Source organism: Lacerta agilis, chromosome 10 (assembly GCF_009819535.1).
Source record: "Lacerta agilis isolate rLacAgi1 chromosome 10, rLacAgi1.pri, whole genome shotgun sequence".
In the NCBI taxonomy this organism is placed as follows: domain Eukaryota; kingdom Metazoa; phylum Chordata; class Lepidosauria; order Squamata; family Lacertidae; genus Lacerta; species Lacerta agilis.
In genome coordinates this window covers 1,727,963-1,748,732 of record NC_046321.1, presented here as the reverse complement: position 1 = coordinate 1,748,732, position 20,770 = coordinate 1,727,963, and the positions used below count along the sequence as shown (strand labels likewise).

General features: G+C 49.8%; 1 protein-coding gene across 1 annotated transcript in view; it reads right to left on the bottom strand.

Annotated features, from left to right (window-relative positions):
• Nucleotides 1–20,770, bottom strand: part of SHANK3 (SH3 and multiple ankyrin repeat domains 3) — a 350,793-nt gene that overhangs the window by 213,201 nt on the left and 116,822 nt on the right. The window contains exons 6-9 of the mRNA XM_033162485.1: nucleotides 19,483–19,650; nucleotides 17,593–17,709; nucleotides 15,023–15,100; nucleotides 8,118–8,184 (exon numbers count right to left, since the gene is read on the bottom strand). Coding sequence (XP_033018376.1) covers nucleotides 8,118–8,184; nucleotides 15,023–15,100; nucleotides 17,593–17,709; nucleotides 19,483–19,650 — 430 coding nt within the window. The remainder of the gene's footprint in view (nucleotides 1–8,117; nucleotides 8,185–15,022; nucleotides 15,101–17,592; nucleotides 17,710–19,482; nucleotides 19,651–20,770) is intronic.

The following is a 20,770-nucleotide window of genomic DNA, read 5'->3' as shown; positions in this document are numbered from 1 at the left end:
ATCAATGGGGGGGGGGTGACAAGAAATTTTCCGCACCGGGTCTCTGTTTCGGGTGGTAAATGGCACGTTGCCAGGTCAGAGAATCATAGAAACACAGAAACCGAGAGCTGGAAGGGACCCCCAAGGGTCATCCAGTCCAACCCCTTGCAATGCAGGGATCACAGTTAGGGAATCTCTTGAAACCTCCAAGGAAGGAGAGCCCACCACCTTCTGAGGGAGACCACCCCACCACCAAACATCTCTTACCCTCAGAAAATTCTTCCTAATGTTTAGTAAGAATCTCCTATCTTGTCATTTCAATCGATTGGTTCATATCCTGCCCTCCAGAGCAGCAGAGGGACAGTCAGAGGAAAGATAGGAAGAAACAGAGTGAACAGTGGCATAGAATCGCAGAGTCTGGGGCCTGGACTGACTCCAGCTGCAAAAGTTGAGGCTGCGGAACAAACTCTTGGCCCAGGGTATTGTTTGGAGGGTTTGTTGTGGAGATGGTTGCTGGGTGTGTGCAGTGCCGGATTTATGTATAAGCTAAACAAGCTTTAGCTTAGGGCCCCACTCTCTTGCCCCCCCCCAAAAAAAAATTAAAGGAAAAAAACCTGGATGTACATTTCTAAAACAGAAGATAAAAAAATAAAACCTACTTACAGCAACAGTGTTTCATGTTGTGTAGGCTCCTATGATGTAAGTCATGGGCCCTGCCTGCTAGCCTGCTCCCTCAAATATCCCTGGTTTGCTCCTTTCTATATATAGGATGCCCATAAATTACCATATAGCATATATTCAACACAAAAAGTGACAATTTGTTGTTGACAAAGGACAGCTGGGTATATCAAGGGCCCCGTTACCTTCAGTAGCTTAGGGCCTCATGAAACCTAAATCCGGCCCTGGGTATGTGTTTGTGTGTGTTGTATCTTCATTTCAGATCTTCTGATTTATGTGGAAATTGTTCAGTTTACTTGCATATTTTTTTTGGACATTTAATGCATTGCTTATGACTACAGCCATACCTTGGAAATTGAACAGCCTAGTTCTCAAACGTTTTGGCTCCTGAACAATCGAAACCCAGAAGCGACTGTTCCGGTTTCCAAACATTCTTTGGAACCCGAATGTCTAACGGGGCTTCCGTGGTTTACGATTGGCTTCAGGAGCTTCCTGCAGCCAATCAAACAGATTTCCGGAATGGAAAGTCAAACAGATTTCCGGAATGGATTGCGTTCGATTTCCAAGGTACACCTGTACTTTTGTTATGCTGCACTTTATGTATCTTTTTTCCAGATTCTAAGTCGCCCTCAGCATCTCGCTGGCTCAGTCCCCCCCGAACTCGTGGCACAGAGCTGGCCGCAGCAGAAGAGTCCACTCTTCCACGGACTCTCGGACCCCGGACTCTCGGCCTGGCACCCCTGAGAGCCCGACGCCCGGGTGCCCTGCACCCTGGCACCTATGGATAAGACGGCCCTGAAAAGTGGCATACAAATAGAATCCTGTACGTATGTCTGCATATACGTAAGTAGATTTGCAGTGTGGATCACCCCCGCTTCCTCTGTAACAGAGGAACAAGTGGAACTCTGTGTGTCTCCCTATGCCTCTGTCAATGGACCCATCTGCTGGAGGAGGGGGGGGGGGATGCTCCTCTCGGTTTCGGCTTAAGCAACTCAGAGGCCCTCCTTCGGAAGGAGCCTGGGGAATGAGCTGCTAAGTGGCTTGTGCCTGAAACTCATTAGGGTACAGGCGTCCTTTGGGGACACAACTGAGGCATGTGGGAGCCGAGAAGCCGCATCTCTGACCTTCTTGTAGACAATCCTCCACCCCAATTATGTGTGCATCTCTTCCTGTAAGTCAGGATAAGTTATGGGGTGGAGAGCTTACATATTACCTAGCTGAGATTCTTGCTTTGCAGGGGGTTGGACTAGATGACCCTCGGGGTCCCTTCCAACTCTATGATTCTACAATTCTATGAACATGGAATCTAGGTAGCGTGATGTCGTGGTGTGTGTGTGTGTGTCGGATTAAGACCTGGGAGAGACCTGGGTTCAAATCCCTTATGCTTGGCCCAGTAGACCTGAAGGAGCATCTCCACCCCCATCGTTCTGCCCAGACACTGAGGTCCAGCTCCGAGGGCCTTCTAGCAGTTCCCTCCCTGTGAGAAGCGAAGTTACAGGGAACCAGGCAGAGGGCCTTCTCGGTGGTGGCGCCCGCCCTGTGGAACGCCCTCCCATCAGATGTCAAGGAAATAAACAACTATCTGATTTTTAGAAGACATCTGAAGGCAGCCCTGTTTAGGGAAGTTTTTAATATTTGATGTTTTATTGTGTTTTTAATACCCTGTTGGAAGCTGCCCAGAGTGGCTGGGGAAACCCAGGGCTTGCTAGATGGAGCTGTTCCACCTGGCCTTTGGGTTGGTTTCTGTTTGATGCTCATGCTTCATTCTTTTATTGGTGGGCTACTTGAAAATGAGACTGCAGTTTTAATTTTGAATTTTGAATTTGTATTTTAATCTGTATTTTTAAATTGATTGTTTTATGTTTTTGCTGTGATTTTAATTGGTGGTTTTTGGCTGGGAAGGGCGGGGTATAAATAAAATTATTATTATTATTATTATTATTATTATTATTATTAGTTCATGAGGAGTGACCTTGGGTCAGTTGCTGCCTCTCAGCCAAATTTACTCTCACAGGGTTGCTGTAGGGATTAAATGGGGAGGGGGAGAACCATCTAGGCCCCCCTGGAGCCCCTTGGAGAGAAAGGTGGGATATGTATGGAATAAATAAAAACAAATACAATAAATGTGCTAGTCCTGAAGGTGCCACAAGACTCTTAGTTCTTTAGGGGAAAGGACTTCAGGTGGGACTGAGCGAAGAGGGCGTCAAATGTCCGTGAAGGACCGATGGCCTTGTTTTCTAATTGCAGGCAAACCGTTGCTAGCTTTCCAGCTGCATGTGGGATGACCTCTGCATTCAGAACTGGGGAGAGCATAATGAGCACAGCGGCCCATTCTGTGAAGGGCAGGGAGGAAGGAAGGGGGAGGGTGGGCCGCAGATCCGTGGAGGAATTCGGAAGGCAGTTAGCAGATTGATTCTCTCGGTCTGCAAAACTTGAGTCCTACAGAGCCTGCAGCAGCTCCGAGCGGGGAGCGTATCCAGGAGAAGGTTAAGTGGCAGCTGGAACAGAGCCTCTCATTACCCATGCGGAGAAAAAGCACCACTCAAGCGAGAGGTCAGCTTTTGGATATGGGCGCTTTCCCCCCTTTTAAAGCTATCTGGCAGGAAACAGCATCGCTAAGATCCAGCGACTGGAAGATGAAGAGTACAAAGTTCAAGCGAGGAAGGGGAGAAGGAGCGTTCCTTGTGAGCAGGAGCAGGCGCGAGAATCGTCAGCCCCGGGAAGGAGGGGACGTCACATCGCCGGAGCTGGGATGGGCCTCGGAAGACGTGGGAAAGATTGACCCCATGAGATGGGGACCCCAGGAAGAAGCACACAGCCAACAGTGGAGCACAAGAGCTCAAGCCGAGTGGAAGACCTGGTTCTGACTGCAAACCCAAGAGGCACGTCACTGCATCAGACCACGGGAAGCAACATAGGAAACTGCCTTGTACGGAACCTGCTGCATTGTGATTCCTGCATTGCAGGGGGGTCGACTAATGGCCCCTGGGGATCCCTTCCAACTCTATGGTGCTATGATTTCTATCCCACCTTTCCTTCAAGAGCTCATTGTGGTTCTACCAGAATGCTCTCTGTTCTAGCCTCAAAATAGCCCTGCGCGGTAGGCAGTCTGAGACTGTGACTGATCTAGGCTGCAAGTGGGGCTAGCACCCTGGTCCATCCCCAGGTCCTCATAGCCGCTTTGAGACTCCTTCAGGTACTGAAAAGCGGGATATCAAATCCAAACTCTTCTTCTTCTTCGTCTTCTTCTCTTCTTCTTCTTCTTCTTCTTCTTCTTCGTCTTCTTCTTCCACAACTACAAGATTGCAGTTACCTGTCTCCTCTGAGGCTGGGGGAATCCACAGAGGCACAGAGGCTAACAGGCTGCAATGGCCAAGGAGTATGAGGCTTAGTCAAGGACCTTTGCATGGTTTCGCTGCATTTTAAATTTCAACACGCTCCTCCATTTCATTATTGCAAAATGCTTTGGGGGCGCATGTGGGCTGGGTGGCAGAGGAAACGAAACGCTTTGCAAATAAACCAATGAAAACAAACAGGGGTTCATGCACACAACCCATGCTCCCATGTTGAACCTGGCAAGCACAGACCTCGGAGTCCTGCATGCTCAGCCACTCTGCGCATGAGCGCGCGCGCGGCACACACACACCACTTAGTGGCTCTGCAAGTTCCTCCATGTGTTCGAAAAGTAACAGGAACCTTGTTTTGAAATGATCCTGCTGCTTTTAGAGGAGTTGCCGACATATCCCTCCTATTGAGAGGGAAAGGGAAGTGGCGTCAATAAATATTACCACTTCTTTGTTGTTGTTGTTGTTTGTTTGTTTATTTATTTATTAAAGATTTTATTGATTTACAAAGGTGTGTGCAATGCCTCTCCCGTATTTTTTTTCCCCATGTAACATTTTTTACAAATCAGTTTTGGTTGTTGAGACATTAGGGAGAGAAGGAGAGAGAGGTGGGTGGGGTGGGGGTGGCGATGTGTCCACTTTGCTTAATATATGTAGGGTTTGGTGTCAGCGTTGTTTGTGCAGGTTCTCTGTGTTCCTTTGGCGGTGAGAGAGGTCGGGTTTTGGCGTAGGTGTGATGGTTCATTTGTGGTTGGCTGTGGTGGTCTTTGGTTTCCTGTGTGAGTGGGGTGGGTGGGTGGGTGGATTTTGGATCAGGTTAGCCATATTAGCAGTGGACCAATGGTACCAAGTAGTATGGGAAACAGCCCTACTTAGAAAAACTAACCAGTAACCTGAACTGGACGGAGGCACAAGGAGAAGGGGATGAACAGAGGATGAGATGGTTGGACAGTTTTTCCGTCGAAGTGGCTAGCATGGTTTTGGCCAAACTGCGGGAGGCAGTGGAGGATAGGGTGCCTGGTCCATGGGGTCACGAAGAGTCGGACACGACTTGAACAACAACAAAACCTGGAACATGACACTGGGACAAACAGAAGAAGACGCCTTCACCCCGGTGGGTTCCCCTTCATCACCACACAGCCCAACAAGACAACGATAAAATCTACCGACAGCATACACATATTACCACTTCTGTGCTGAGTGCTGAAGCACAGCGCCGAGGGGGGCTTGGCCGTGGCCTTTCCTTGAGCGCCCCACCCCCCCAGCACTGGCCAGAGGAGGGATCTGCTGGGGAGGGAATGGACCTTTCAACCACTGTGAGGGGATTCTCCCAGCCCTCTGCATGCCACTGGCAGAAACAGCCATGACTTTGGCAATGCCAGTGGGATGCCCAGCCCTGCAAATGGCCCCTCTGAGTCCAACTCAGTCCCCACCGCTCCTTGCAGGTGTTTCTCCTGGCTCTGATACCTGCCCTTGCCTTCACCTTCCCGGGAGCTGGGATGAGGTGCCCAGCACAGGTCTGGATGTGGCCTGGCCCCCAATCCCCTGCCACCTGGCCCCTCCAAGCCCCGCAGGCTCTTCCTCTGCTGCTAATACCAATTCTCTGCAGGCGTTTCAGGAACCTTTCTGAGGGTTCACTTCGGGCTGTTCTTTCGCCAGTTCCCTTGGCTTGCAGGAGCTGGCCATCTGGACCCGCTGCTCGCCTGCCCGCTACCAGTGCCTCTTATCCTCCATTCCCCCCCCCCCAGTGCTATTTGACCTACTTGGACTGATAGCCTCATCTAACCAAGGCAGCCTTTCCACCCTTAATTGATCTTGTGTCTCCTCCCTCTCAATGGAACAAAATTAAATAAGTCGGTTTGGGTAGCCAGCCGTTTGACAATTCTCATTAATGTAATCTCCCTTTCATTTGTTAATGGGCCCCTGCTCTCTGCCTCTGATCCTGCGCCTGATAGGTGCTCAAGAAACTGCCATTCTTCTCTCGTGGGGAACCGAAGCAACTCCCTGGAAAGGAGGGAGAGACGAGCTTGGGGTTTCCGCCTCCGCCTGAGTACAAAACTCCAGAGGCCTTGAGGTTGCAAAGAACGAACTTCCTTGCCTGTCATCTGGGCTGCACTCCTTCAGGCTGTGGTGTGGGGGCTCCCTTGATGGGACACCCCTCCGTTTGAAATAAAAACACCACGCCTGCAGAAAGCTAGCCTGCCAAGGAGAAGACGAGGTTGGAAGCCTTCCCCTTGGTCTGAAGATGCTGTTCTCAATGTAGAGGGGATTTTGTTACCTCCCAGTCACGAGAGAGACAGCCAGGATACTGGTTGGGAGGCAGATGCTGGTTTGGTCTCTTGGTGCAACCCACCACAGCAGCTGCCGTGACTCAGAAATGAACCGTTTGCTCCCAGATTCCTCTTTCCACGCTGCTCATCATTTCATGCAACACTTTCTCGTCTCCTGCCGTTGCCTTTGCTCAAGCTGAGAAGCCTGTGTCTCCTCCAGCCTCCTTCTATGGGAGATGCACCCACCTCCTCCCAGGGGCCGTAGCAAGGGGGGGCGAGGGGGGGCGGTCCCACCCCGGGTTCCATAGTGGAGGGGGGTGACAAATTATGAAGGAATTTATTTATTTTTTGAAATTTTTGGGGGGATTTTTTTTTTAAAATGCCTGCTCCGAAGGTCTTATCTTACTATACTAGGGATTATATAGCTATATATGAAATTTCATGCATATCGGTTAATATCTTGACCCTCCTCCACCAAAATAGCTGTTCACTTGGCCGTTTTCCTATGTCATGAAGGCTGAAATTTCAGTTCAGTGGAGCACTTACTGTTCCCAACCCCAACCCTGTGGAAAGCCATCTAATTAGACTTTAATTTGATTTTGAGATGTTTTTAGGAGGTAATTTAATTATTGTTTGATTTTATGCCAGTGTTATGTATCTGATGTTAGCCACCCTGAGCCCGACTTTGGCCGGGGAGGGCGGGATAGAATAAAAAGTTTTTTATTATTATTACTTGTTATTATTCCTTTGTAAGATAATATGAAATAACGTAAAACCATTTTTGTGGGGGGGGGGGGGAATCAATGGGGTGTTGACATGAAATTTTCCGCACCAGGTACCACCTGACCATCCCATGCCTGGGGGGGGGGGGTTTGACAATTTATTTTTTTGCCCGCGGGTACCAATTTACCTTGCTACGCCCCTGCCTCCCCCTGATCATTTCCTTCAGTCTCTGCCAAGCGGGGGCCCGGAAGAGCAAAAACCATTCTAAATGTAGCTGCACAACAGAGCCAAGTCATAGCATGCAATCTCAGGGGAGCTGCATATGGGATGGAAGGAATGTGGGGAGCAAGACTGAAGACGCCCTGAAGAGGCACAGCCAATCGCCTACCTCAAACCGACCACGAGATAAAGAGATGCCACCTTGCCACCTCCTCCTCCTCCTCCTCTCAGTGTCACCCTCTGCACACTAGACAGGCTAGCTCAGAGGTTCCAGAGGTTTCCGGTCCGCATGCAGCCCCCTTCCCAAGGAATGCAAAAGGTCCCTTCTGTTGGCAGCTGGGTGGCAAAGGAGAGGCGGGCAGGTGCGTGGCATCTGTGCCACACAAAGGGCCCGTGGTGGAGAGCCTAGCCCAAGCTGTCTCACCTCCTTCCCAGAATGACCAGGGAAGCAGATGTCCAGGGAAACAGGTGCTCCAGACAGCAGACAGGACTTTATGACAGAGCGGACTCGCTGCCGGAGATTCCCAAGGAGGTCACCGGTTTCAAAATCCGCTGCAGGGCGGCGAGTCTCCTGATCAAGTGGCTCCCCCCCCCCCTTGCCGCCGCCCCTGGGAAACACCAGGTGTCACAGGACAAAAAGCTGTCAAAAAAGCCCTGCCTGCTCCATCTCTCATCCGTTTCAGTGGGTAGGTGCCCTGAAGCTGCCAACTCAAGGTCACTTCAGGAGAGGTTTCCAAGCAGGGGCACTATTAACTGGTCCTCCTGGCATCTCCTCCCCGGCCCTCTTGGCCAGGGGTTGGCCTGGCACAAGGGCCACAGCTGTCGTGCCCCAGCCTCCCACCCAGGGCCCCTCAGCTGCACAAGGAGATAAGAAGTGCGTGGAAAGCCAAACACCCTCACTCACCAACGTCGGACTCTTTGTGGGTTTTGATGATTTCGGCCAGTTCAAAATTCCCCGCAATTATGGCCACCTGAAACGAGGGGAGATGAGAAGGCACAGGAGTCAGGTGGGGCTGTATATTCCAGATGCATCAAGGAAGCAAAATCAATGATCACAGAGATTTATATTGTTCAGTCTCACAACGACCCTGTAAGGCAGGCCACTTACAGCAGCACCCTTTCACCTTCTCACCCCTTAGTGAACTCTGCATGCTGCTGCAACCTCCCCAGAGTCTATTCTGTAATTTCTTTCCCCCATCAGAATTGCTGAACTAGAAGGCAAAAGTCTTCCAAAGCCTTTGCAATGATGTCCTTTCTCAACAGTGACGAAGAGGTAATAATAATAATAATAATAATAATAATAATAATAATAATAATAATTTTATTTATATCCCCGCCCTTCCTGGTTCAGAAACCTGGGCTCAGGGTGGCTAACAACAGATTTAAAACACTTAATTATAATACAACATAAAAGCAGCGTAAAATACAGTATAAAAGCATGAGTAACGATAAAATTCAAGTTACAGGTAGGTAGCCGTGTTGGTCTGCCATAGTCAAAACAAAACAAAACAAAACAAAAAAAATTCCTTCCAGTAGCACCTTAGACTAGAGACCAACTAAGTTTGTTCTTGGTATGAGCTTTCGTGTATCTGAAGAAGTGTGCATGCACACGAAAGCTCATACCAAGAACAAACTTAGTTGGTCTCTAAGGTGCTACTGGAAGGAATGTTTTTTTATTTTTTATTTTGAATAAAATTCAAAGTTCAAAATCAATATTGGGGAAATCCATCCAATAACATTAGATAGTCACCAGGGCTAGCTGGCTAAATTAGTCCTACTTGTGCCAGCAAGGAGGCCAGGGGAGAATTAGCTGTGGGGTCCCAGAGCGGGTAATCTTCATAAATTGGGATGGGGGGGGGGAAGAGAAGGGAAATAAAAGATCAAGCTGAATTCAAATTAAAGGCCAGGTGGAATAGTTCTGTCTTACAGGCCCGATGGAAGGAGGTTAAATCCTGTAGGGCCTTAATCTCATGGGACGGAGCATTCCACCAGGTCGGAGCCATCACTGAAAAGGCCCTGGCCCTGGTGGGGAATAATCTGGCTTCCTTAGGGCCAGGGACCTCTAAGCGATGGTTATTCATGGACCTTAAGGTCCTCTGCGGGGCATACCAGGAGAGGCGGTCCCGTAAATAGGACAGCCACTTTCAAATACCTCAAAGGCTGTCAATTAGAAGATGGAGCAAGCTTGTTTTTCGCTGCTCCGGAGGGAGCCAAACCAACAGATTCAAACTGTAAGAAAGGAGATTCTGATTGAACATTGGAAGAACTTTCGACAGTGGAACAAACGACCTCAAAAGGTGGTGGGCTGTCCCTCCTTGGAGGTTTTTAAGCAGAGGTTGAATGGCATCCTTCAGGGATTCTCTAGCAGTGATTCCTGCATTGCAGTCCCTTCCAACTCTACAATTATACAATTCTATGATCAGGGATGGCACCCTGGAACTTCTCGAAAGAGCGGCCTACAAATGTACTGGTCTGTCATTTTCTGACGGCTGCCACATCCTCTCGACAGGACCCAAGAAAGACCGGGGCGGGGGGAGGAGCTGAGAAACAGGATGAAAGTTCAGCTGCTTCTTTTCTGTGGAGTCCACAAAGGGGAGGGGGGAGGACAAGAGAGGGAGGGGGTGTTTAATAATTGCTTCTGACAAAATGGAACTGAAACAGATCCAAGATGCAGCAGTCTGATCTCAAGTATGAAATGGATGCAGAAGACCGTGAAATGCTGCCACCGTAATGGGAACTCGCAAAATGGCACACATTAGCAGAGATGGAGAGGCCAGATGAATCCCTGGCAGCGGGGAAAGGGGAGGGGGTCAGATGTTGATCACCACGGAGTCTCAAAGAGTCTCAGGAAGTTGAAGCAGAATGAGCCAGAAAGGCCAGCGTCTCTAGAAGTGCCCACTTCACAGAATCATAAGAGCTGTAGGGTTGGAAGGGACCCCGAGGACCATCTAGTCCAACCCCCTGCAGCGCGGGAATCTCCACTAAGGCATCCATGACAGATGCCACCCAACCTTTGCTGTAAAACCTCCAACGAAGGACCTTCCAAGGGAGTCCGCTCCACTGCCAAAGAGCTCTTGCTGGTCAGAATGTCCTTTCTTGCCATTTGAAACCACCGGTTTGGGTCGGAAACCAAGTTTGTTCCACCTTCCGTATTATAGCCCTTAAGAGATATGAACATGGCTCTCGTGTCTCCTCTTTTCCACCTCCCTCAACCGTTCCTCATCAGGCTTAGATTCCAGACCCTATCCAGGATTGTCCCACTGGTCCATGCAGGCTGGTCTTGCTCTAAGCAGCCATGGCTCACGAAGATCTCCCCGGGGCTTACAGCCTGACATCTGATTCACCTGGAGATGGACCTAGAATCCTAGAATCCTAGAGTTGGAAGAGACCCCAAGGGCCATCCAGTCCAATCCCATGCCAAGCAGGAAACACCATCAAAGCATTCCTGACAGATGGCTGTCAAGCCTCTGCTTAAAGACCTCCAAAGAAGGAGACTCCACCACACTCCTTGGCAGCAAATTCCACTGTCCAGCAGCTCTTATTGTCAGGAAGTTCTTCCTAGGTGGAATCTTCTTTCTTGTAGTTTGAATCCATTGCCCCGTGTCCGCTTCTCTGGAGCAGCAGAAAACAACCTTTCTCCCTCCTCTATAGGACATCCTTTGATATATTTGAACATGGCTATCATATCACCCCTTAGCCTTCTCTTCTCCAGGCTAAACATACCCAGCTCCCTAAGTCGTTCCTCATAAGGCATCGTTTCCAGGCCTTTGACCATTTTGGTTGCCCTCCTCTGGACACGTTCCAGCTTGTCAGTATCCTTCTTGAACTCGGGTGCCCAGAACTGGACACAGTATTCCAGGTGAGGTCTGACCAGAGCGGAATACAGTGGTACTATTACTTCCCTTGATCTAGAGACGCTATACTCCTACTGATGCAGCCCAGAATTGCATTGGCTTTTTTAGCTGCTGCATCACACTGTTGACTCATGTCAAGTTTATGGCCTACCAAGACTCCTAGATCCTTTTCACATGTACTGCTCTCAAGCCAGGTGTCACCCATCCTGTATTTGTGCCTTTCATTTCTTTTGCCCAAGTGTAGTACTTTACATTTATCCCTGTTAAAATTCATCTTGTTTGCTTTGGCCCAGTTGTCTAATCTGTTAAGGTCATTTTGAAGTCTGATCCTGTCCTCTGTGGTATTAGCCACCCCTCCCAATTTGGTGTCATCTGCAGACTTGGTCAGGATGCCTCCCGGTCTTCCCTTGTTTGCATAGAACACAGGGCACTGAAATGCCAGAAGCAACATAAGCTGTTGACTCACAAGTGACTGGGCATAAAAAGCGTAAGAAGAGCCCTGCTGGATCAGGCCCATGTCCCTTCCAGTCCAGCATCCTGTTCTCACAGCAGCCAGCCAGAATGCTCTTTGGACAAACTTGCTAGGAGAACACCAGCCCCAGAGTCTTCTCTTCTTCTGTGGTTTGTGCCAACTGGCATTCAGAAGCAAAACTGCTGCCTCCAACAAGGTTAGTTGGGCTGACGCAGACTTGAAAATGGTTCAGGAGCTCTCAGCTGCCCCCAAATTTGTAAGGTAAAAAGATAAAGGACCCCTGGACAGTTAAGTCCAGTCAAAGGCGACTATGGGGTTGTGGCGCTTTCAGGCCGAGGGAGCCGCCGTTTGTCCACAGACAGCTTTCTGGGTCATGTGGCCAGCAGGACTAAACCACTACTGGCGCACCGAGGCTCAGTCCCAAGAGGGGATGTGGGTGGCGCTGTGGTCTAAACCACTGAACCTCTTGGGCTTGCTGATTGGAAGGTCGGCGGTTCGAATCCCCGCAACGGGGTGAGCTCCCGTTGCTCTGTCCCAGCTCCTGCCAACCTAGCAGTTCGAAAGCACACCAGTGCAAGTAGATAAATAGGTACCACTGCGGCGAGATGGTAAACCGTGTTTCCATGTGCTCTGGGACTTGTCACGGTCCTCCATGCACCAGTAACGGTTTCATCATGCTAGCCACATGACCCAGGAAGCTGTCTGTGGACAAAGGCCGGCTGCCTCGTCCTGAAAGCGAGATGAGTGCCGCAACCCCAGAGTCGCCTTTGACTGCACTTAACTTCTCCAGGGGTCCTTTACCTTTTTTTTACCCAACATTTGTGCACGGCTTCTGAAACACACTTTATGGCACGAGCTCCTTTGGGAGTCACAGCTTTCAGCTATGGCAAGGTCTGGTTGTGGGAGAGCTGCTTTGGGTGGGGTTCAGCTTGCAGGTGCTCAGAGGAGCTCCAGTTGGGGTCAGGGACCCAGGGACAGCCCCCTATTCACACATGCCAAAGCTCCTGTTTGGCAGAAAGTGAGGAGGAATTAAAGAACCTTTTAATGAGGGTGAAAGAGGGGAGTGCAAAATATGGTCTGAAGCTCAACATCAAAAAAACTAAGATCATGGCCACTGGTCCCATCACCTCCTGGCAAATAGAAGGGGAAGAAATGGAGGCAGTGAGAGATTTCACTTTCTTGGGCTCCATGATCACTGCAGATGGTGACAGCAGTCACGAAATTAGAAGACGCCTGCTTCTTGGGAGAAAAGCAATGACAAACCTAGGCAGCATCTTAAAAAGCAGAGACATCACCTTGCCGACAAAGGTCCGTATAGTTAAAGCCATGGTTTTCCCAGTAGTAATGTACGGAAGTGAGAGCTGGACCATAAAGAAGGCTGTTCGCCGAAGAATTGATGCTTTTGAATTGTGGTGCTGGAGGAGACTCTTGAGAGTCCCATGGACTGCAAAAAGATCAAACATATCCATTCTCAAAGAAATCAGCCATGAGTGCTCACTAGAAGGACAGATCCTGAAGTTGAGGCTCCAGTACTTTGGCCACCTCATGAGAAGAGATCACTCCCTGGAAAAGACCCTGATGTTGGGAAAGATGGAGGGCACAAGGAGAAGGGGACGACAGAGGATGAGATGGTTGGACAGTGTTCTCGAAGCTACTAACATGAGTTTGGCCAAACTGCGAGAGGCAGTGAAGGATAGGCGTGCCTGGCGTGCTCTGGTCCATGGGGTCACGAAGAGTCGGACACGACTGAACGACTGAACAACAACAACAACAACAAAGCTCCTGTGCTCCTGAGCTGCGGCTTGTGCAAAGTCTCCCCCCCCCCAGCCCACTCCCCAGGCATCGGAGGAAGAGTCAGCGCCTGTGCCCTTCCTTAAGTTGTAAAGATCCTTCCTTGGAAAAGTGAATCCTGCTCCTCCTGCTGCTGCTTCTCGCTGCCCTTCCCGCGGGAGACTTGCTGACAAAGGCCTGCGATAAAAATAGCCCTGGATTTATCACTCACGCTGTCGGCATGCCAAAACAGAACGGGGGGGACGGGACACGCGCGAAGGGGGCCATCTCCAAAGCGCAGGTCTTGCGGCTTCTCTAGTGTCACCTGCCACTCCATGCCCAAGCCAAGAGGGCGACTGGCGCCACCATGCACCCTGGGGTGGCCTCCCTCCTGGGCTAAAGGAGCCCAGCGTCGGGGCAGAGGTGGGTGGGAGGCATCTCCTTCAGGCATTGTCAGAAACTGCCTCCTAAACTACATTTCATGACTCACAATGGGAAGACAGGAATGAGGAACTGGAGGCTGGAGGAGAAACAGCTTCCAGACACCCAAAGCGGACTCAACTCTCGGCTTTTCCTAGGCATTTCTGGCTGGCTGGAAGCCCCATCGAAACAGGGAGGCTGCCCGCCCCAGATGTTTAGGCAAGGTGAGTCCTGGCCCTCTTGCTCTAGCACAGGGGGGCAACTCCCAAGAGACTGTTACAGGTAGGTAGCCGTGTTGGATGTATGGAAGTGAGAGCTGGACCATAAAGAAGGCTGATCGCAGAAGAATGGATGCTTTTGTATTAAGGTGCTGGAGGAGACTCTTGAGAGTCCCATGGACTGCAAAAAGATCAAACTTATCCATCCTTAAAGAAATCAGCCCTGAGTGTTTGGAAGGACAGATCCTGAAGCTGAGGTTCCAAGACTTTGGCCACCTCATGAGAAGGGAAGACTCCCTGGAAAAGACCCTGATGTTGGGAAAGATGGAGGGCACAAGGAGAAGGGGACGACAGAGGATGAGATGGTTGGACAGTGTTCTCGAAGCGACTGGCATGAGTTTGGCCAAACTGTGAGAGGCAGTGAAGGATAGGCGTGCCTGGCGTGCTCTGGTCCATGGGGTCACGAAGAGTCGGACATGACTGAACGACTGAACAACAACAGCCGTGTTGGTCTGCCATAGTCAAAACAAAATAAAAAATAAAAAAATTCCTTCCAGTAGCACCTTAGAGTTTGTTCTTGGTATGAGCTTTCGTGTGCATGCACACTTCTTCAGATACACTGAAACAGAAGTCACCAGTCCCTTATATATAGTGAGAGGGTGGGGAGGGGTGTTACTCAGAAGGGGGGTGGGAACGGGGGATTGGCTGGTAGGTGTGAAAACCTGTTGATGACTGTAAACGACTGCAATTGGACTTACAGGAAAAAGCAAGGGGTGAGATGGCTAAAAATAGCTTTACCGTGTATAATGAGATAAGAATCCAATGCAATACCCCTCCCCACCCTCTCACTATATATAAGTGCCTCTCCCTCTTTGGCAATTCCTGCTTCCCTTTCCGCAGTTGCTCCCCCCCCCTCCCCGAGAGAGGAGGCCGATGGCAAGGATGGGCAAGAACCCACACGGGGGGGGGGGCCCTCTGGCGCCGTCTTCCGAGGGAGACATGGAGGGGTGGGACTGGGAGGGCAGCCCAGGAGGGAGAGACCCTTTCCCCTGGCCCCACTGCTGGGCTTTCCTACCTGGAATGCTGTCTGGCTGTTGTAGTTCCGGATCTCCTTGCTCGCACCGCGGAAGAGAAGGACCCGAGCACAGCTCTCCTGGCAGGGGAAAGAGAAAAGCAGAGTGAACTCTCCTGAACTGGGGGGGGAGAGGAGGAGGAGGAGGAAGAAGAAGAAGAAGAAGAAGAAGAAGAAGAAGAAGAAGAAGAAGAAGAAGAAGAAGAAGAAGAAGAAGAAGAAGAAGAAGAAGAGTTTGGATTAGATATCCCGCTTTTCACTACCCGAAGGAGTCTCAAAGCGGCTCACATTCTCCTTTCCCTTCCTCCCCCACAACAAACACTCTGTGAGGTGAGTGGGGCTGAGAGACTTCAGAGAAGTGTGACTGGCCCAAGGTCACCCAGCAGCTGCATGTGGAGGAGCGGAGATGCGAACCCGGTTCACCAGATTACGAGTCTACCACTCTTAACCACTACACCACACTGGCTCAGAGGCCGAAGAAGGAAGAAAAAGGGGGCAAAATGAACTTTCCACAAGAGAAAGCTCCACCATGTGGGTTGGGGTTTTGCAGAGACACAGGGCTCCTACTCACTTCCACTTGTCCTGCTGTTTCTCTCTGCCCCCCCCCCCCCATAGCTGTCAACTTTTCCCTTTTATTAAGGGAGATTCCCTTATTCCGAATAGGATTCCTCGCAAGAAAAGGGAAAAGTTGACAGCTATGCCCCCACCCGCCCAGGAAAACCTACACCTTACCACTGAATGGAAGCACCCATCAATCTGGTTCTTTGACATTTGCTCCGGTTCAGCGGTATGTTGTCCTCTCTGCCCCGGCCACCCCCACCCCACCCCACCCATTCCACACTCAAACCCTCACAAAGATCAGCTTTGGAGCATTTCCTTTGACTCCAAAACTAAGCCGACCCTCGGGGATATTTTAAGTCAGTGGTTCCCCAGGGGGGGGGGGGTCCCACCTCCCGGGAGGCTTACCTAGGGGGTGCTAAGAGGCAAGGGGGGCAGGGGGGCACCAGAGGCATAAATGACTACCAGGCTGGCATTGCTGGATCAAGCACATCAATGTTGTCGAATTAAAGCAAATAGTTTAAATTGGATGTTGAACAAGTGTGCAAGGAATGGCTACTATCTGAAATACAGGTGAAACTCGAAAAATTAAAATATCGTGGAAAAGTCCATTTATGCAAGCAATTGTTTTCATTAGCTACTGGAGTTTAATATATGAGATAGACTCATGACATGCAAAGCGAGATATGTAAAGCCTTTGCTTGCTATAATTGTGATGATTATGGCGTACAGCTGATGAAAACCCCCAAGTTGAAATTGTTAATTTGGGGTTCTCATCAGCTGTACGCCATAATCATCACAATTATAACAAATAAAGGATTGACATATCTCGCTTTGCATGTCATGAGTCTATCTCATCTATTAGTTTCACCCTTTAAGTTGAATTACTGAAAGAAACGAACCTTTCCACGATATTCTAATTTTTCGAGTTTCACCTGTAGTACGTATGGGATCGCCTCTCCGGGTATGTCCCACTGAGGACCTTACGGTCTTCAAATAAAAACATCTTGGAGATCCCGGGCCACAGGGAGGGTAGACTGACCTCGACCAGAGACAGGGCCTTTCGGCCGTGGCCCCGATCTGGTGGAACGCTCTGTCACAAGAGACTAAGGCCCTGCGGGACTCGACATCTTTCCGCAGGGGCTGCAAGACGGAGCTGTTCCATCAGGCCGTTGGCCAAGGCACAGTCTGACCCCCTCTCTCCTTCTGTAATCCTCATAGAACTCTTACCCGATGGTTGCCATTAATTTGAGTCTGAATTGATTCTAGAATGACTTTTAATTAATTGATGGTGCAATTGTTAGCTGCTCTGAGCCTGGCTTTGGCCGGGGAGGGTGGGATACAAATATATTATTATTATTATTATTATTATTATTATTATTATTATTATTATTATTTCTTCCTTAATGGGTTGTGCAAACCACTATTTTGAATAATTCTATTCACAGGGTAGGGTAGGGTTGGGGGCACGGGGGGTGAGTTTCTGGTACTGGGGAGAGGGAGTGTTCCCTGAAAAGCTTTGAGAACAAGTATTTTACTTTCTGGAAAAGAAGGAGAGGTGTCAGATCTTAAGCCTGCAGAGTGGGCTTGAACCTCCGCTGACTTGGAATCCCTGGACGCAAGACTCAGCTTGAGCAACACTTTCAAGTCGTAAGGGGAATGCACTCTGTACATGCTCAGAGGTGGTTTCCTTTAAACTGCTCCGCATATCCTGGAGCTGAATCTTGAGTTAAGGCCAGCTGGGAGGAATCCCCTCGAACACCTCTTTCCCTGTCGGCTTCCTTCATGCAGGCGAAAGGAATCGCAAAATTGTCACGTTGGAAGGGACCCCAAGGGTCATCTAGTCCAACCCACTGCAAAGCAGGAATCGGGGCTAAGGGAATCCTGCCTGCTTGCCTGCAGAACTCGATAGGTGGCTGCACGGGCGCAGAAGGAGGAGGGCTCTTGATCCCCTTCAAGGGATGATGTGCCAGGGGAGGGGGCCCAAGGTCAGAGCGAGGGCAGGTAGGACTCACCTGGTTGTAGAGAGCACAGACGTGGAGAGCTGTGTTCCCGGATGCGTTCTGCGCTGTCATGTCCGCCCCATAGAAAAGAAGGTGCTCTAGGTGTTGAACATGCCCATAGCGACAGGCCTGTTTCGGGAAGGAAGGAAGGAAGGAAGGAAGGAAGGAAGGAAGGAAGGAAGGAAGGAAGGAAGGAAGGAAGGAAGGAAGGAAGGAAGGGCAGAGAAGTCTCAGTTCAGGTGGGTGGCCAGACGGGGGACAGCAGCAAACCACATCAACAGTGCCCCCCGCTGTCCATCACCCACCACCATCACCCTCTGAAACACACACACACACACACACACACACACACACACACACACACCCCACAGGCTCGCCTTCCACCAACACTGAATTACTTATTCTGAATCATCTATGCCGCATTTTGCAGACACGATTCCATCGCTGAAATAACACTTTAGAAAAGCGTTATTTTGGTGGGGGGGCAGGGTGGGGTGGGTGGGATCCACCAAGATAATAATAATATAAATATTAAAAACACGGTAAAACATTAAACACTTCCCTAAACAGGGCTGCCGTCAGATGTCTTCTAAAAGTCAGATAGTTGTTTATCTCCTTGACATCTAATGGGAGGGCGTTCCACAGGGCGGGCGCCACCACCAAGAAGGCCCTCTGCCTGGTTCCCTGTAACCTCGCTTCTCGCAGGGAGGGAACCGCCAGAAGGCCCTCGGAGCTGGACCTCAGGGTCCAGGATGGATGACATAGGTGGAGATGCTCCTTCAGGTATACTGGGCCGAGGCCGTTTAGGGTTTTAAAGGTCAGCACCAACACTTTGAATTGTGCTCGGAAACGCACTGGGGGCCAATGTAGGCTCCACCAAGAGCCTTGCGCTTCATATTATGGGCCAAACGTCATAGGGCTCCCTTCCACTAATGCCAGATTCTCCCTTTCCCAAGGACAGCCATGGTTGATGTGCCAGCCAAAACTCCTGGCCTCTGAGGCTAACTGAGCCTCTGGTGACAGAGATGGATAATAATAATAATAATAATAATAATAATAATAATAATAATAATAATAAAATTTTATACCCCTCCCTTCCCCGCCAAACCGGGCTCAGGGCGGCTAACACCAATAAAATCACAACAAAAACATAAAACAATTCATTAAAATACAGATTAAAATACAATTTAAAATTAAATCTAAACTGCAGCCTCATTTGGGAGCAGCCTGTTTTTTCCACCCTGTTTTTTCAGAGGGAGCTCAACCCAATCCAGAATGGACAACCAGCCAGTCTCCCAGACATGGGAACAATCATCACAATTCCATCTTCCCAGAGATCAAGGTCAGTTCATTGGCCTTCATCCACTACACCCCAGACAACAACCCAGATGATGTACAGCCTCTCCAGACTCAGGTGTTGCAGAATAATAATAATAAAAAAACAATAATCTATGAAACATTTAAAGCTTCCCTAAACAGGGCTGCCTTGAGATGTCTTCTAAAAGTCAGATAGTTGTTTATTTCCTTGACATCTGATGGGAGGGCGTTCCACAGGGCGGGCGCCACCACCACCGAGAAGGCCCTCTGCCTGGTTAACCTCACTTCTTGCAATGAGGGAGCTACCAGAAGACACTCGGCGCTGGACCTCAGTGTCTGGGCTGAGCCATGGGGGTGGAGACGCTCCTTCAGGTACACAGGACCGAGGCCGTTAAACCAGAACCAAGCATCATCGGTTTCCTGATGGCCCCCTGCTCCCAAATGCCACTGTAGCCCAGTGTAGCGGCTACCTCGCTTTCCCGAATGTGGGGCCATCACCCTCCAGGCAACCGCTTGGGTGCTGAGCTCCCCTCCCCGGGTGCTAGCCTCCCCACCCACCCACCTGCAGCCACCTGGCAGCCTCACCTGATGGATTTCTTGCCAGCCGTTTTCGTCGATGCAGCCCACCTTGGCGTAGTCGTGCAAGAGGAGCTCACAGCAGTAGGGGTCCCCTCCAACCATGGCACTGTGGTACAGAGGCGTTAATCCGCGGCTGTCCTTGTAATCTGTAGAGGCACCCAGGTCTAACAGCGTCTGCGCAAACACAGTCACAGGCAGGCAGGGGGGGTCGGTCAGTGGTTGCTGGACCTCTCGGCCGGCGCGATAAAGGCGAGGGGGGCCGGGGCAGAGGCAGACCATACACCCCAAACTCCGGGACGCCTTTCCGGGACCTGCAGGAGCACAGCTAGGAATTGGGAGGGGGGGCGGGTTGCTGGTTTTTTAGCAGCTTTGCCCGCCAAGGATACGGTCCAGGAATGCCTGGCCATGAGGTGGATGTGGCAAGAGTTGGCTTCCTGGCATGGCTCAGGGTGCGAGAAGGGTGGTCTCCCCTCTACAAATCTCAAAATGAATTCAATATTACTGAGTTAATGCAAACCAAGCATTTCATGAATACATAAAATGTGTTATATTGAACCATCCTCACCATCCTTGGAGTTTGCGTATTTTTGGGGGAGGGGGGTGGACTCACAACTTAATCTTGGAGATGTTAATTCTGTTATTGTTCTTTTAATTTTTGCATCTTTCAAAAATTTGATGAGGGTTAAATAAACTTTCAGAAGCACGTAGGAGCTGAGGTCTGAGATCAAATATTAGGAGTTGAGTGTGCCATTGTATGATTACTTTTAAAAAGATAAGGAGAAAATATATTGAGATTAAGCAAAATTAGATTCGACCAGGATTGGAAAACTGGTAAAGAGGAAAGATAGTGAACTCAACGGGGGGGGGGGGGGGATCTGAGGAAGTCAATCTACAATGAAATTGAGGAAAGGAATAATGTCTGGCCTATGGAAAAGGGCCAGACCTAAGCAATGATTATTTGTATGTTAAATGTGTTAAATTTGAAATGTCTAATATTAGCTCCTGTGAGAGAGGGGTTTGGATAATTGCTTCCCTCAGTTGAGGGGGGGGGGAATGGAAAATTTAACTGATTGTGTAATGTGCTTAAAATTGTTAAAATCAATAAAATATATATATTTTTAAAAAACTTTTTTGCATCTTTTGCCTTATTATGACTTGCATGGGGATTGCTTATTTTTGTTGTGCGCCTTTTGATGTTTCAGTTCGCTGATTACGACAACTTTTGTTAGAGAACCCCAATACAGAGGTGTAGCAAGGGGGGCTGGGGGGAGTGTGCCGCCCCGGGCAGCGCCCT